Below are 17,104 nucleotides of genomic sequence, written 5' to 3' on the forward strand. Positions count from 1 at the left end.
ATGGGGGTAAATTTTAGGGTTGCAACTCGGGTCGGGCGGGTCGGGTTTTGGAGAACCCGGCCCTACCCAAGAAATATCTCGGGTCGGGTCGGGTTTTTTTTTGGAAAACCCACGATTCCCAAACCCGGCCCTACCCATGATAAATCTCGGGTCGGTTCGGGTCGGGTCGGGTTTTTTCACGTTGACGCAATTTTTTAAGGAAAATTCTTATTTGGCAAGGCAACTCAACTCATAGAAGCAGAAATTACACTCACATTACACTTGAATCAAACAATGATGTCATTACACTCATATTACACTTGATTCAAACAATGCTGTAATCAAACAATGTTGTAATTACAATCAAACAATGCTGAATCAAACACTTGAATCAACTCAACTCATAGAAACAGAAATTACACTCACATACAATAATAGTGGGTGCGTGGGTTTTTCACTTTTAACTTTTAACTAACAATAGAAAAAAATGTACATACTATAACTTATGTAACTCGGGTCGGGTCGGGTCGGGCCCCTTCAAACCCGGCTCGACCCGAGATTCATGCGGGCTTTTGAATGCTCAACCCGGCTCGACCCAAAACCCATGAAACCTGAACCCAACCCAGGCTATTTTCGGGTCGGGTCGATGCGGGTCGGGTAAAACCCGGCTCGAGTTGCAGCCCTAGTAAATTTAAGATATTAGAGGTCGATTTATCACTGCCTTTTAGTTATTGGTGAATAATATGGGATTTGCTAGCGTCCATCGCAGACGGTCTGTTGCATGTCAGATAAGCCACCTCATGAATGAAGACAAAAGCTGATGTAAAGTGAGCCTGTGTGGCTAGTCTGACATGCAACAGACCATCTGCGATGGACGCTAGCAAATCCCGAATATTGATTACAGTTCTTTCTTATTTGTCTTCTTCCCACACCATCTCGGATGGACGCCAGCAAATCCCGAATAATATTGACTACAGTACTTTCTTAATGTTCTCTCCCCTCCCCCACCCTCTTTTTCTTTCCCACTCCTTCTCCTCCTCTTCTCCACCTCTGTCTTCCTCCAGCAACTACGATTTTCCCCGTTCCCAGCCTGAGTTTCAGGAACTTCAGCGATATCCTCTTTGATAATCAGTTGCATCCCCAAAGCCCCACCTTATCAGCCCCAAACGTCAGCCGTATCTCCCTTTTAAACCAAACTTCAACCAGCCATCGCCCAATTTTTTCCTCATCTACGAACCCATTGTTTGAGCCTAAATGAAAGTTTGAACAATGTTTCCTAATATTTAATACAAAAACCCTGCGATAAAAGGCATGAGAGTATTTTGAAACAAGAGAGTATAAATTTTTAGCATTAGATTAATATTGGTTTAAGAGGATATAAATTTATGGAGTATTAATTATTAGATCTCATAAAATTCTACAAAACAGAGGGCATCATTGAAAGGGGATACAACACTGGTACGATAAGGGGGTAACCCTTGAGATTTGATCCAACAGCAGCTCCTCAAAAAGTGAGCTGATTTTGGGTCAAATATCAAGGATGGGATGCTGAGTACTTGTTCATAAAGCCTTTTATCATATAAATTCTCCTGAAAGATAATGATTTCATCACTAAAGTCGTAAACCCAACATTTGCTTCTCTCTCTCGGGTTGGCATTTCCTCAGTTTGGGCTGGTTTAAGGTTAGGAAAAGCCACCGAATTTAATTTCGGATTAGGTTAGGCTCGAGGCCTTAGGCAAAACCCAACCCGATCCAAACTCGTCCTTTTCTTTTGGTGCAACCCAAAACTGATGATAAAGTTAAAAACAAAATGAAATTATAGGTTTGTAACTTTGGTAGAGTCAGGTTGAAGTTTTGCTAAAAAATTGAATTGGAATCGATCCAAACCCGACCCCATTTTATGGCCAAAGCCATCCCAATATAGAATTGCCCAATGACACTCTCCTTTCGACCACTTAGAAAATAACATTCACTTCTAAGTGTTGAAAGTTCTCTCCAAACAATGTGGGACTAAACTTTTGCACACCCAATACAAAGAGTACAGTTGAGAACAATAGTTTTAAACTCTTGAAAGCACACAAGTTTTGTTTGTTCAAAGCTTTAAAACTAGGCTTTGTAGGGTTACACCAACAACAATAAACAAGAGAGAAGATAATATATATGTATAAGATTATCCAAGAACATAACAACACCTTTCCAAAAAAAAAAAAAAAAGATGACAAAATTTCAAGAGAAGCTTATCCATGGATTGTTATCTCCATACCAAATGCACCAGTCAGGTCGTTTTTCACCAAATCAGAAGTCCCAATCACATGCCAGAGTAATGGTAAAATGGGTGAGGTAGCATTTTCTATGGAGTGAGCCATTAGTGTTTCACATATACCTTTACCACCCTCAAATGCATCAAATAACAATAAATTTGATTATGAATACCTTTTTACGCAACAAAAGAGGAATGATATAAATCAAAAATGTAAAATGCATTTATCTGTTGGAATGATAGCAAGAAGAATTGTAGAATCAGATAGTAAACACTGTCCTTGTCTCTTTGTGCATTGTTCTAACCACAGTAGTAACCTGTTCGATCTGATCTTCATTTGAACATGCTGATAGAAGAACTTTGGCAGTTCCCCCATCTGGATAACAACCGGCATCGACCATTTCTTCAAAGATTTCTACACATTTCTTATACTGTTTCTTTCTAGAATAAGCGCCGAGTCTAGAAGTCCATGTCACCACATCAGGCTCTAGATTTTTTCCAGGAAGCGATTGAAATAGCTCTTCCATTCTGTCACAAAAACCTGTTCGACCATATATATTTATCAAAATATTGTAGGTGCTGATATCAGTTTCATATGGGCCATTCTCCATTGAACTTAGGATCTCTTCCATTTTCTTAAAGTGGCCTATACGGCCATATGCGTTAAGCATGCAGTTCAGAACAAATGTGTCTGGTTTAATTCCTGACTTGTGCATCTGTCCCACAATTTCTTCACATTTTGCAATGTTTCCATTTTTCGAGTAGGCTGATAACAGTAGTACATGTGACTTCATAGTTGGAGTCATCCCCTTTCGTTTTAATTCCTCAAACATGGCCAGCGCATCTGTAAAACTCAAATACAAGACAAATCTAGATAACGAATAAAAAGATTAATAATTGCTTAAAACAAATATTAACAAGGAAGAAAAAGGAAGTTCTGGAAAATGAAAAGTGGATATGAAGTCTCAATATACAAATATTACAGGCATTTAATTTATGGAAAAATGGTTTGGAGGTCTGGGCAATTCTATCAAATGCTTTACAGTTTTTGAGTCTGTTAAATCATGTTGAATTCAATATTTGATTTCATAATAACTTCCATCAAGATAACCGTCTAGATGCACTCCATAATGCAGATTTGTCATGGTATTATTACAGGAATGGACATTGTGAATCAGAAAAGGCCACAACCAACCATACAGGACTTGAGGAAATGCAACCATATTTCGTCCCTCTCCAATAGTCAGCTAGCAAACCAGCAAGCCTGAAAAATCCTTCCATGACGAAGCCCTTTCTCCTAACTTTGAATTCAACAATTACTCACAATCCCCAGGCAGCTAAAGTATGCAGCCTAGTGCACATGTGTCCTTTTCATTCATACATATAAGGTCTCTCTGCTCTTAATCCATTATCAGATTTTCTATCTTCCTTGATGCATTTTTTATTATTGAAGTCATGCAAATCCTGATCTCTACCTACCATTGTAAATAGGGAAGTCCTCTTTTTCTACTTTTTCCCTTAATTTCATATTTAAACTTGAGGGAACATTGGGGTTTCTTTATCTGACACTAGAATGTCACACAAAAAATTGTTTGATTAGTTTTTCTTGCCTAAATCTTAGCTTGTCATGCCACCGATAGATTCATTCCTATAATGAGCACTTCATGAGTTGATACAAAAGAGAGAGCTATTAACTATAAAAGAATGTCAATAAAATTAATTTACCCTCATGAAGACCAGCTCTCCCATATGCATCTACCATAATGTTATATGAAGCCCTATCTGGTTCACATCCCATGTGCTGCATAAGGGAGAATATCTCAGCAGATCCATATGCAAAGCCTGCACGACTGTTAAATGGAGGAAGTTGTAAATGACTATTAGAGTGAGGCACAATTGTAATTTACTTAGTAAGGTGTATCATGTAATGCAATATACCAAATAATGACGTGCAGCCCAGTAAATTGTTATGAGCTTTTTTGTGAGGTCTGTTTAGACTCACTATTTTGCCCTCCTAATCTTTTACAACGTCCCACCTTTACTAGGACGGATATTGCATAAGCCATGAATCAGTCAATTCATACACAAACTGTGTGCATAACATGTGGAGGCTCCGAAAAGAATGCTATGCTATATCAAGGGTACTCTAAAATCTAAATGACATCATTACTCAAAATTACATTTTTCTGGTGCAGATTGCGCAGGAGATTCGATCACCAAGAGGTTGGTTGATGGATGCTGCTTATCTATTGGAAGACATTTAGGGGCCATTTGGGTACGCGGATTTTAGAATCCAGGTTTTTACTTTGAAAACAGTGTAAAAGAGGGTTAGAGACAAGAGAAGAAGAGAACCAGCCGTCGTTTTTGACTTCTCTCCCTTCTTTCCATCAGCAAGAGAGTAGCAGATCCTCCCATATTTCCAGGTTTTAGAAATCAAAGAATGTAGGAGAGATTTTTAAAACTTGATTTTCTTGCTTAAAATCCAAGAAACGCTGCCAGGGCAGCATCCAGCAGCTTGATTCATACCCTCTTTTACACTGTTTTCAAACTAAAAACCAGGATTCTAAAATACGCGTATTTTAGAATCCTGGATTTCCTCAAAATTATAGTTTGGAGACGAGAAGAAATAGAGCAGCTGTCGTTTTCTGATTTCTAGCCCTTCTTTCTGACAGCAAGAGAGCTGGCGATCGTCCCATGTTTCCAGGTTTTAGAAATCGTAGGATGCGGGAGAGATTTCTAAACCCTGGTTTTCTTACTTAAAATCCAAGAAACGCTGCCAGGACAGCATGCAGCAGTTTCAAACTTAAAACCTGGATTCTAAAATCCACGTATCCAAACGGCCCCTGGATACACAGATTTTAGAATCCAGGTTTTTAGTTTGAAAACAGTGTAAAAGAGGGTTCATGATCAAGATGCTGTATGCTGTCCTGACAGGATTTTAAGTGAGAAATTCAGGTTTTAGAAATCTTACGCATTCTAAGATTTCTAAAACCTGGAAATATGGGAGAATCTGCTACTCTCTTGCTGACGGAAAGAAGGGCGAGAAGTAAAAAATGAGTCAAAAACGACGGCTGGTCCGCTTCTTCTCTTGTCTCTTAGCTACAATTTTGAAGAAATCCCGGATTCTAAAATCCGCATATCCAAACGGCCCCTTAGTGTCATGGAATAGTCGGAAACAGAAGACTATAGCGAGATCCAGTGCCGAAGCACGAGTACAGAGCAATAGAAGCTGTTACCGCTGAATTTACATTGATGAGACACAAAGTCAAGACATTGGGACGATATGACCTACTTTCCTACAATAAGACAACCAAAGTGCATGGGCCATCTCTTCCAATCCAGTTCTTCATGACCGAGGAGAACATATTTAGCCATTTAGGTAGATCACCATATCAGTTGAAAGAACATTGAAGATAAAGAATTTTAAGGTTCAAAAGTACAAATGATCAAATTTCTATCATTTTTACAAGAAGCTTGACCAAGGAGAGACATAAGTTCTGGAGTCACAAGCTGTCCATGCAACAAACCCATGATCAGCTTGCGGGGGAGTGTGAACGATTATAAGAGTGTGGCAAACTTGTAATTTGTTGTCTTAGTAAGGTTCAGTATTTCAAGCATAAAACACATGCGTGCTCGCACACACACACACTGGCTACTGATGTTTGCCCTACCATGTTTTGATAATAAGGAGAACTCACTTTGTCTGCTAAGAGCTTCTTGGGAATTGTAATAGCCTTTGATAGATAGTTAAATAATAAAAGAGAAGGTGAGTTAGCCCTATTATCAAAACATGGTAGTGTGAATATCAGTAGCCTGTGTGTGTGTGTGTGTGTTTGGGGAGGGGGGCTTTTCATGAGATCTGTTCTTGACCTCTTTATTTTTGTCTTGCTACTCATCTTCAATCAGAAGTTTGGAGCATCACTGCCCACACTGTTCAAAACCATAATTTCTTCATAAGAGCATCACGATATGAAAGGTAACCTGTAAGCTTCCATGAGGGCATTATAAGCATACACATCAGGCTCATGCCCAGCATCCTGCAACTCTTCAAATACTTCTTCTGCTTTCTCACAAAGTCCATCCCTTGCAAATGCATTGATCAGAGCCGTGTAGGTGCAGATATTTGGCTTGCATTTTCCGGTTTTCATTTCATTAAATATCTTTAGGGCCATATAGGATTGATTTTCCTGAAATTGAGATGGTAAAACGGTGAAGCAATACTAAAGAAACAAATTCAAATTTATGAAGTTCAGAGGGCTGGGTTAGTGACAAAGAAAGCATGCTAAGTAAAAGCAAATAGTACACCTTTCCGTATAAATTGATCAACATTGTATATGTGTCAGTTGATGGCTGACACCGATCTTTCTTCATCTTCTGAAAAATCTCCACAGCTTTCTTAGTGTTTCTTCCCTTCATTAATCCATCAATGTAAGCAGTGTATACAATCGTACCTGAGTAGAATTGAGGCCCATGTCGAAAAGTTCATATAATGAAGTTCAAAATGTTTTGTAAGTGAAAAAAGAGTGCAAGTTATAACCTAAAGACAAAAAATCAAGTGTCTCCGATTGCAACCATTCCTTCAACAATAAAATACCTTTCCCTCAACCATAAAATACTGTTCCAAACCAATCTTAAAAGGTTTTTAAGATAACAAACATACATACTTGGTGGAACGTTGTGTTTTCGCATCTCAGCAAGGACAGCCTCTGCTTTCTCTAGCAATCCTGATTTGCAATAGGCCCGTAAAAGAAGGGCATATGTATCTTCGGTAGGGACGCATCGGGTTTCTAAAATTTTTAAGTAAATTGATTCTGCCTTATTATGCTGGGACTTCTGGCCATAGGCATCAATGAGTAAATTGTAGCAGATGACATCAGGCTGGAAAGAGCTCTTCACCAATACCCACTCAAAGATCTGGAACAAAAATGTTTGAAATGTCACAAAGAAACTGATTTCTAGCTAGTCTGAAATATAACGAAGAACAAGGTATAATTAATAAATCCATGACTAAAATTTCCTTCTGTTTATAGGAGTATAGGACTATCCGGGCACAGATGTTATATGGGAGGGTCAGATGTGCTTCCCAGTTATTCAGCCGATAGGGTGGCAGTTCATTCATATCTTTACGCTTTAAAGGAATCCCACAAGCAAGTACTACAGGCCCTTCATCACTAACCTAGTATTTTCAACAGAAATGTCCAACAGTCATCTCTCATCTGGGACTCTCTGTCATTAGGGAGTTACTGTCATTCTTTCTCTTTTGGATATCTGTTGTGTTGCTCGGGACCATCTCGGTCTATGAGCTGGGAGTTTATCTTGTTTTCCATTTACAAAGATCTCTAATCAACTGAAAAAAGAAAAAAAAAAAGATTATATCACTTTAAATAAGATTCATGAAATAATTTAGTCAATGCCTTACTGGTGACTGAACTTATATGTGTGTATGATAAGACCCAAACAAGACTCATTTGGGTGCATAGAAATTTAGAAAGGAGGGTTCCAAAAGTTGGATCTTGCAAGTACCAGATCAGAGTTATTGATGCAGGGGGCAGGGGGTGCTCTCAACTTTTATGAATTTTTTTATTAAATTTATAACAAATAAACATTTAGAGAAAACATTTTAACTTAAGAAATGATGACAGATTCATAGCTTTAAATAACAAATCCCTGGGTGATGGAATGATCCGTAAGTTGTTCCAAAAGTTACGCAGGATCATTTTTTACTGGGAACTGTCTTATCGCAGAGATAATACTTCCTCATTTGTCTAGCAAGCTAAAGATTTAAAAACAAACATATGACTGAAACTAAAACAAAAAATGAATAACAATGAAAGAGGTCAGTTTTTAAATTCTTAATGAGATTATCCAGGAAGAAAGTGAATTCAGTGTAAGTAAAAGTGGTTTCAGCAACTCTCAGGACCCAAATCTAGCTGAGTTTCTTACAGCTTTTGACAATGTAGCATTACCTCTATTTTTTTTTTCTAAGCCACAATGCCTAGGTTAATCATTTGTGCATTTATCAGATAGTTCTGATCTATCTATGTCTGAATTGTAAAACTGCTTCTGCTCAGTCTCCCTAGCCTGCATCTCATTCTGAAGCTCATTTGATTTGTCTTCTCAATGTCCTATGACCTATGTTACCTAGGTACAGGTATGATTAAAAATTCTAAATATGGCTGAGTTTCAAAAGACAAATATAACATCAATGATATATATCTATGGAATTATTAGTTAATAATGAGGAATAATAACACCATGCAATTCTTTAGCATAAATCAAATCATTCATCCATGCAATTCTTAAGTATAAATAAAATCGTTCATCTATTCTTACAATTTAAATATAACTACTCAAATATGAGATAGGAAGCTATGCCAATAGCCCATACCCAATGATTCATAGAAACCACATGCTAATTGCAAGTCAAAAAACCAGAAGTAGGATTGTAGGATTTCTTCTTGATGAACATTAGGAGAGAATGCAGCCAAGAAATTATCGATTGTGCACAATGTGAAATGTTGTCAAGGTTTGAGCTAAAATTGGTTCACAGTTGAAAAGAAAAAAAAGATGTAAGCATAGATTAGGTATGGAATAAATACAGTCAGAGAAGTACTAGTAGCCAACATAAGTAGGATAACGAGGGTCTAGATGCTGTACAATGCATCTATTAGATCTTAACTTCCTTTATTACTTCTACATCCTATGAAATTCCAATTCCAATTGGGAGTCCACATTTTCCACTTGGTCTCCTGACGCTTGAACTTTTATATGGTAAAATTGAGACCCATTTCTTAGGTTAGTTTTTTGTGTATCATTTTTTTCCTGTCGGTCCACTTGATTCATTAGAATATCCCTGGCTGAATTGAGGCCTACAATCAGTGCAAATAAATCCATTTCATGGAAAATGAAATTGAGTGAATGTTATAGAGATAGGAAGGCAGCATCATGCATTCGGATGAATGATAAGATGAAATTCCCAAAATTCCAGAAATCCCCAATAACTATTGAGCAACTGAGATTGGAACAAGTTGAGCTAATAAATAGAAAAAAAAATATTTCAATTACAAAGTAATAATATTAAGTATTTTATTAACATAAAATCCGACAAAAATACAGAAGATCGATAAGTCCAAATTTTCACTACTCTAACAGCATCAATAAAGAGGTCACTGCAAGATTATGCTCCGATCCTTGTTGAGTCTTTTATTCACCCAACATTGCTCGCAATAAAGATTGGTGGAACATGTCTAGTAGGATAACCAATTCATAGGAAATAATGGAGTAGTGCCTATTTCAATTTTCTCTTTTGTTTAATCTAATGGCAACTGGATGGTATCAGGAATTCAGTATATAACCCCAAGTTCACATAGGTGCTCACAGAGGTATGAAGGGATATCAACATGTATGGATAACCAAGACAGCACAGCATTATGGCACAAATTGAGAAACTAATGACAGGGACATAAAAGTTGAAAGGTTGTCTTACTGACACAATTGGATCCCATTGTTTGTTGAGACGAAGTTGAACAGCTACATTAATGAGGTCGTCCCAAGTGGTGTGAGTAGGAGCGAGAGTGTCAAGTGCCGCCCAAATTATGTTGACATCCTTTTCCTTCTGAACAAATTTCAAAAGTTGCTGAGCCATAGGGCTCAATACAGGGAAAATGCCATCTACAAATCCAGACCCATATTTCCATCCCCGTCCCCTTAAAGAACCACCTGCACATAGAAACATACTAAAGAATAATCAGCAAGGTTCTTCATATGGATAACAGTTGAATAATGCCATCAGCAAGGTTTGAAAGACGAGAGAATGCAACTTGCTTAAATTTGTAAAAATACAGGATATATACATGCATGTGTGTATGTGAATAAGTTACCAAGAATATATCTAAAGAGTGGACTTCTGCTTTCTCAAAGGACTTTGTATAGTTAAAATAATGTGTTCTGACATGATTAGTAATTTCTTTTTACTGATAGTGCATCTAGAATGGTGAAAACTAGATAGCTCAGCTCATTAGCCCACATTGACTACATCTGAGTACTTGGCAATGAGTACCATCTGAAAACTTTCTTGAAGCAAAAACAACTCAGCATCAACTTGGTCAAGATGGATCAACTAGTACAATTGAAAGTTGGACGTGTGTGTGTGTGTGTGAGTGAGTGTGTGTGTGTGTGTTGTCCTGGCAATTTTACACAGACCCATTTCCTGACCCCTCTTTTTTTAGAGGGGAGCACCTCGCAGCTGAATTTATCTTATTCATTTAAGGCTAGTGATACTCCCACTACCATGTTTTGATAATAAGACGAATTCACTTTGTCTTTTATTATTTAAGAGCTGCCAAAGGCTATTACAATTCCCAAAAAACTCTCAGCAGCCAATTAAAACAAGAAAAGACAAGGTGAGTTCATCCCTCTACCAAAACACGGTAGTGCCAGTATCAATAGCTTTAATTTAATTCATATGAGGTGGCACTTCTCTTGTGGAAAATAGGGGCTGTTAAATTTCCTTTCAAAATGGTGGTCGAAATGGGGGTCATCCACATCATTTTATTTAGATTAGATATGGGGGATGTTGACATCATCCTATGGCCCACCTTACCCCCTTTTCCATAGCCCACTTATCCTTTTAAACCCATCTTTTATAGCCTTTTAGACCGGCCCACTTATTTCCAATTGGCTAAACCCTTATTTCCTATTGGCTAAAGCCCTAAAAAACCCCACTTAAAGCACTTTTAATGCATTTTCTTATAACCTGTTGGTCAAATATAGGATCATACCACTAAAATAACTCAATCCCTTCCATCCTGAACACCCATCTAAAAGAGGTCTAGTTTTGGAAACTGTGAAGAAACTTCCCCGCCCCCCTCTCCTCACTTCTTCTCTCCTCGCCTCTTCTACTACACCTTCTCCCCTCACCTTCCACCATCCATCTCATCATCCACCCTTCCCTCCCAAGCCTTCTCTTGCTTCTTTAACTTATTCTTTGTATTCCCATTTCTTTTTCCCTCTTTTTCTCCCCTTCCCTCTTCCCCTTCCTAATTGGGTTTATAAACTGCTTCCCTTTTTCCCCTTTTTCTCCTCCCCTCCAGATCTTCATTACCCTTTTCTTGATCTTAATTTTTTCTAGATCTTGATCTTGATCTTTTATTTATCTTGATCCCTTCGAGATCTGATCTTCTCATCTTTTCTGGATCTTGAACTTTATCTTTCCTTCATCACTACTTGTTGTCTGAGATAAATTCATTTTCATCTCTATTCTAGCTATCTCTTCTCCCTCTTGGAGACCACCTGCAGCAGAATGACACCTGAGGCACAGTACGAAATCACAAGTATAGATCCAACATATTTCTTTCATGAACCTACGTGCATCACCACTTTTAGCCCGTATACCGCCCTATCACTTTATCTGTCCTAACCTGCCCTTATTTATTATCTTTAACTATTGGCTCACACATACCCTTGTCACTAACCAAAATCCATCCTAGCTTCGTTTGGCCATAGTTAGATAGTTTCTTTTATATAATTAATGTGTTTAATAGACCTGATCAGGGATCTGATTTTCTTGATTAATAACCTTGATTTCCTTGATTCATAACTTATTGCATGGAATTCCCTTGGATAAATTTCTATCGGTGAAATAATACTAAGGTTTTAAATCTTTGTGAAACCTAGTCGTCATTTTATTACAACTTCTTATTTATTTTGTTATGAGGATGTATATTGTTGTTTTATTGAAGTTAGAACCTATCTATGCTCCTGAAGTTACTAGCAAATGACCGGTGAACCCTAGGTTTGCACATATATATAAGTATAAACATCTAGGGATTGAGCTTCTAGCTCAAAGCTCAAGGCTTTATTCTTCAACCTAGAGTTCGGAGGTTCAATCCCAGCTTACCTACCAAATAGAAGTATAAACATGTAAAATTGATGCATATTAATATCTAGTGAATTATCCCAAACTGTTTCCCTTTTTGTTGTATTCCACTCATGTTGAGATAGAATACCATACATAAAATGAGAGATTCAGTTCGAACAGAAAAAGAAAACTGGTAAAATAAAACATGTGAGCAACTATTACCCTTTTTCCTTGACAGCCTTTTGCTATCAAAGCTTCTCAAAGTCCCACGTTTGTCAAGAAAAACGCTCTCACGATTGCCCTTCTCAACAGTACCACGAGAATTCTTGGATCTGCCACTAAAACTGTTCTCACAACCAAAAAGAACGCATCTGCATCTTGAGTCTAGAAAGTGATGTTGTAATGCAGATTTTAACACCAACCTACAAACATTGTAAAGTTGACAATATGAGTTGAATCCTCGAGTTTAACTCCCACTTTAAGTTACTGATGTCCATAAATAAGGATCAAAACCACAGTGAAATGTAACGTTTAGGACAGTAATAATCCATCTTTCTAAGGAGTCTGTAACTAAGAAACATTAAGCGTTCAACAGAATTAAGCTAAGTGCTCTGTCATGTACAAATTGTTCTGTTCTCTTTCTTTCTTTCACTTCCATTTTCATTGAGGTCAAAACACAATTTAAGGAGAGAAGATATTTCTAAGTACGGACTAACCAAATGATTTTCTTCTTGGGACATGGGCTTGCGGTTGGAAAGTGGTTCCAATTTATTCACTCTCGTTCAGAAGAACCTCTTCAACCCATCCAAACTGTATTTTTATCATTTTCAGCTTGAAACAACTAGATGGAAATAATCACTAGCAGGTTGCAGTAAGAAGTCTCCAAGCAGGACTGATTTTATATGTTTACAAGAGATGGTTCTTGGTAGCTGTCTGAGTTACGGTAGTTATTCCGCTTCCAGGATAAATTCCCCTGTGGGTGCCTTTGAAAATTATGTTCAAGCTCTAAAAAAATCAACAAGTTGGCTCAACTTGATCGACATTCTGGTCCAGTTACACCTGCACCTTGGGTTTTTAAAAGCTAAGAATATTCCAATTAGATAATTGAAAAATCTAGCTATTTTTTTGCCTCTAGAAACCCAATTTATGTTCAGATCAGTTCAGTGTTTAAAAATGCAAATGCAGTACGGAACACGGCAGAAGAAAATCCTAGTTGACTCAGCACGACACGGTTGAGTACTCGGTTGATGCAGCTAAGTACTCGGTTGACGCGCTCATAATTCGAGAGAGTCAAAGGCGTTTTTATTGACTCTGTAGGCAGAGCGCGGAACGAGGATGTAGCGCAACGCAAAACGCAGCCAAGGTAAACGAGAGTCGACTCGGGGGAGTAGAAGCAGACGTAGGGGATTTTTAAAACTATGTATCAAACAGGCTGGTGGTGTGGACAGACTCAAGGCTAGGGCTGGTTGTAAAAGGATTTAACCAAGAGTATGGATTGGATTACAATGAAAGATGCAGTCCAATCATCAAAATGGGAATTGTGTGAATTTTTTTATCCAACGTGATCATATTTGGCTGAGATCAAGTTGATGTAAACATGTATTCTTGCGTGGAGAGTTGAATGAAGTTTATATGGAACAATCCCTTGGATTTTTTATTTTTGTTTGAATGGTAACGACCCCTTGCCGGGTAGATTCTTTCACCCTCTTCATGAAAATTTTCTAAACGATTCATTAGCCGACCCCAACTAGTTTGGGACAAAGGCTTAGTTGAGTTGAGTTGAGAATGGTAATGACCCCTTGGATTTTACAAAGGGTCCCCTCTATAGAATGGTATGTAAGCTAGAAAGAGCAATATATGGCTTCAAGCAGGCTTCACGAACATGGTTTGTTAGATTTTGTTTAGTTATGAAGAATCACCCCTTCATTCACTATGCAACCAACTATTCAGTTTTTATTCGGAGAAAAGGACATCATATCACCATTCCATTACTCTATGTCAATAATATTATACTCAAAGGAAACATACAGACAGGATATGAAAGTATCAAACAAGTTCAATTCAATATAGTCATGTGAATCAAGTATTTCAATTCATGCACAACTCATATACAGAACATATGGAAGTTGTTAAAAGGATTCCTCGCTGCATTAAGGGTACCCATAGTGATTTATAAGTAAAACAAAAATAATCTAACTGTCATCAATCCATCCCTTACGATTGCATTCTCTGATGAAGATTGGGTGGGAGATTCGACCACGCTTAGATCGACTACTGGATATTGCATCTTTGTTGGAAAACATTTAGTGTAATAGCGTAGTTGTAAGCAAAAGATTGTCGCAATATCCAGCACTGGAGCAGAATACAGGGCCAAGGTGATGGCGGCTCTCACAACTGAGATTTCATGGATAAGAAACATAGCCATTCATTCATTGGAACAATTGTTGCGGCCTACAAACCTATACTGTGACAACCAAAGCGCCTTGCCTATATCTTCTAATGTGTTCTTCATGGCCGAATGAAACATATTCGAGTTGATCACCACCTTGTTAGAGGGAAGATTGAAGAGAGAAAATTGAAGGAAGATTTATCCGAATCAATGATCAAATTGCTGACATTTTCTCAAAGACCTTGATCTAAGAAGGACAGATTTTTGAAATACAAGCTGTCCATAAGAAAAATGGATGGTCAGCTTACAGGGGAACATGGAGGAATATAAATTGTAATACGGTGGCCCACCATGTAAAGTATGTAAACCATAAATATTATACATCAATGGAGGCAGCCTAAATCAAACTTTGGGGCTCTTCGCGGAATCTCTCTCCTGTTCACCTTCACTTCATTTTCCATTGTTCAATGATTGATTGAAAGTTATGCAAGTCGAAACTTTCATGCAATTTTGCTTCTAGTGCTTCTAGAGGCTGTACAAAAAAATTGTGGTATTTTCATCAGATTTTCTCTAATTTCTGTGTTTTTTGTGAGATTTCATGTATTCTTTCTTAGGGCTATATTAACTAACAACTTACACATTTTCCCCATTAACTGTGACCTCAGTCCCCAACCATTTTGTTACATTGTTACATTAAGCTCCAAAAAGGATGGAAAAGTAAAACATCTTGTAATTCTACTATGAAACCATTTCCAGCGTCTTATTAATACACACAGAAAAAAAAAAGCAAGAAAAGAAACATATCAAGGTAACTCCTCGACCACATTTCCTAAACCAAATTCAAAGAAAAAAAACACCAAAAATGATTTTTTTTTATGTGGGAATTAAGCTCCAAACCTCCCAGAACATGTTATCAAATTAAGCTTAGGAAATTGGAAAACTCATAGATTTCATAACTATGAACTCATTTTGAAGATCATATTATTATAACAGAAAATCAGAAACTGAAGAAAGAAATCACACTAATTCCCCAACCACATTACCAAAAAAAAATTCAAAAAAAAAAAAGAAGGAAAAAGGATAGGTCTTATATGGAGTAATCTCCCCAACCACATTATATTATTTCGGATATGGACCCATTTAAAAATCATAAGTGTGCCACATAAACCACCAATGAAATAAAGAAATTACAGTAACCCCCGACCGCATTACAAAAATAGAATTGAGAAAAGTCGAAAAGAAGATCTTATATGTCAGAATCTTCATATCTTTCAACCACTCTATTTCAAAAGTTTAAGACATAGAAAACTTGAAGGACTAGTGGTTTTATAATGACCCAATTTCAAATATCTAATTAGCGTACCATATGACTTAAACAGAACAAAATAATCATAGTGAATCCCCAACAACATTGCCAGAATCAAATTCAGAAATTTAAAAAAAAAGACAACAAACAAAAATGATGTAACATGTAGGAATTTCCCCAACCACGCCACTCAAAAATAGAATTTAGAAGAAAAAAAAGAGGAGAAATTATGCTGAGGAATATCCCAATCCACTTCAAATACAGTAAATTCTTAGTTTGGTGACAACCCACTTTGTAAATCTTCAGTATGATATGAAAACGAGAAAATATGCAAGAGAAGAGAGAGGAATAGTAAAACATTATGGCCGTTCGAAAGTTGAAACATGCAAACTCAATAGAAGCAATTATTAAAATAACAGAAATTCACAGATGTTTGGAATTGAGAGAGAGAGAGAGAGAGAGAGAGAGAGAGAGAGAGAGCCCTCACATGGATAGGGAGGAGGAACGGATTCCCTTGGAAATCCAGTTGGGTATGTGAGGAATGTGGAAGATAAGGAAATATCTGAAGAGAATCAGTATGTGTAGATAGTAAGAGCAGCATATTGGCCATATCTTAAGCAAGAGAACAGACAAACAGAACGAGAGAGAGAGAGAGCATCTAAGTGGGTTTCTGTTTGAAGGGATTTTACCTATATCAAAAGTGGATTGATATCAGCACAACCATGGTTTAATAATTGCACAAACTAAAATTGTCTTTTCTTTTTTAAGTGGCTCGTGATAGCTTTTTGGGAACTGTAAATCTGTAATAACCTTTGACAGCTCTTTAAATAATAAAAGACAAGATGAACTGGGGCAATTATCAAAACATGATTGAGAATTATGATTAATAAACAATCTAGATATTATTTGTGTTGACATACTTGCACTAAGTTTTTGTTGTCGTATTCTCATATATGAAGATGTTAATCATTTTTAAACAAGACTTGTGATTTTATAATTGAGTGAAGGACATGTTTGTTAAAAAAAAATTGGTGCATTATTTAGAGAATTTTCAGGCATATTTTTTTGGAAAAATTAAACCTTTGGCCACTAAATTAGGCAAATGATGTGGGCACAATCATGTTTTGATAAGGGGCACAAACTCATCTCATTGCATATGGTTTAACCTGCTGTCAAAGTCTGCTGACATCTTTTAGGGGATTCTAATAGTGGGTTAAGTATATAGGACATGGTGAGTTCATGCCTATTATAGAAACATAATTGGACTAATATCGTTTGACTGAAACTAGTCATCTATATTTCGGATAAGGG

General features: G+C 37.2%; 1 protein-coding gene across 2 annotated transcripts; it reads right to left on the minus strand.

Moving 5' to 3' along the window:
* Nucleotides 1-2,380: 2,380 nt before the first annotated feature.
* Nucleotides 2,381-16,442, minus strand: LOC143884705 (Tetratricopeptide repeat (TPR)-like superfamily protein). 2 transcript variants are annotated; one of them, XM_077388435.1, is made up of 8 exons: nucleotides 16,281-16,442; nucleotides 12,321-12,520; nucleotides 9,726-9,958; nucleotides 6,904-7,153; nucleotides 6,545-6,690; nucleotides 6,221-6,426; nucleotides 3,965-4,089; nucleotides 2,381-3,083 (listed from the first exon to the last, which is right to left on the minus strand). In XM_077388435.1, coding segments are annotated over exons 1-8 (1,746 nt in total). In that variant the 5' UTR covers nucleotides 16,283-16,442; the 3' UTR covers nucleotides 2,381-2,499. The 2 variants fall into 2 exon arrangements, with proteins under 2 accessions (XP_077244550.1, XP_077244551.1); XM_077388436.1 differs by lacking the exon at nucleotides 12,321-12,520 and having other exon boundaries at nucleotides 16,281-16,430.
* Nucleotides 16,443-17,104: the final 662 nt, after the last annotated feature.

The sequence above is a fragment of the Tasmannia lanceolata genome, unplaced genomic scaffold, assembly GCF_043159265.1.
Source record: "Tasmannia lanceolata isolate RefF3 unplaced genomic scaffold, GAP_Taslan_0.1 ptg000008l, whole genome shotgun sequence".
NCBI classification, from domain to species: domain Eukaryota; kingdom Viridiplantae; phylum Streptophyta; class Magnoliopsida; order Canellales; family Winteraceae; genus Tasmannia; species Tasmannia lanceolata.

What these genes read in the sequence shown, in the direction of transcription:
- LOC143884705 (XM_077388435.1), bottom strand. An exon ending in AAGGCTGTCAAGGAAAAAGG is followed by an intron (nt 9,959 to 12,320) that starts GTAATAGTTGCT and finishes TTCTATGTGCAG; the next exon opens with GTGGTTCTTTAAGGGGACGG. An exon ending in AATGGGATCCAATTGTGTCA is followed by an intron (nt 7,154 to 9,725) that starts GTAAGACAACCT and finishes TTTTTGTTCCAG; the next exon opens with ATCTTTGAGTGGGTATTGGT.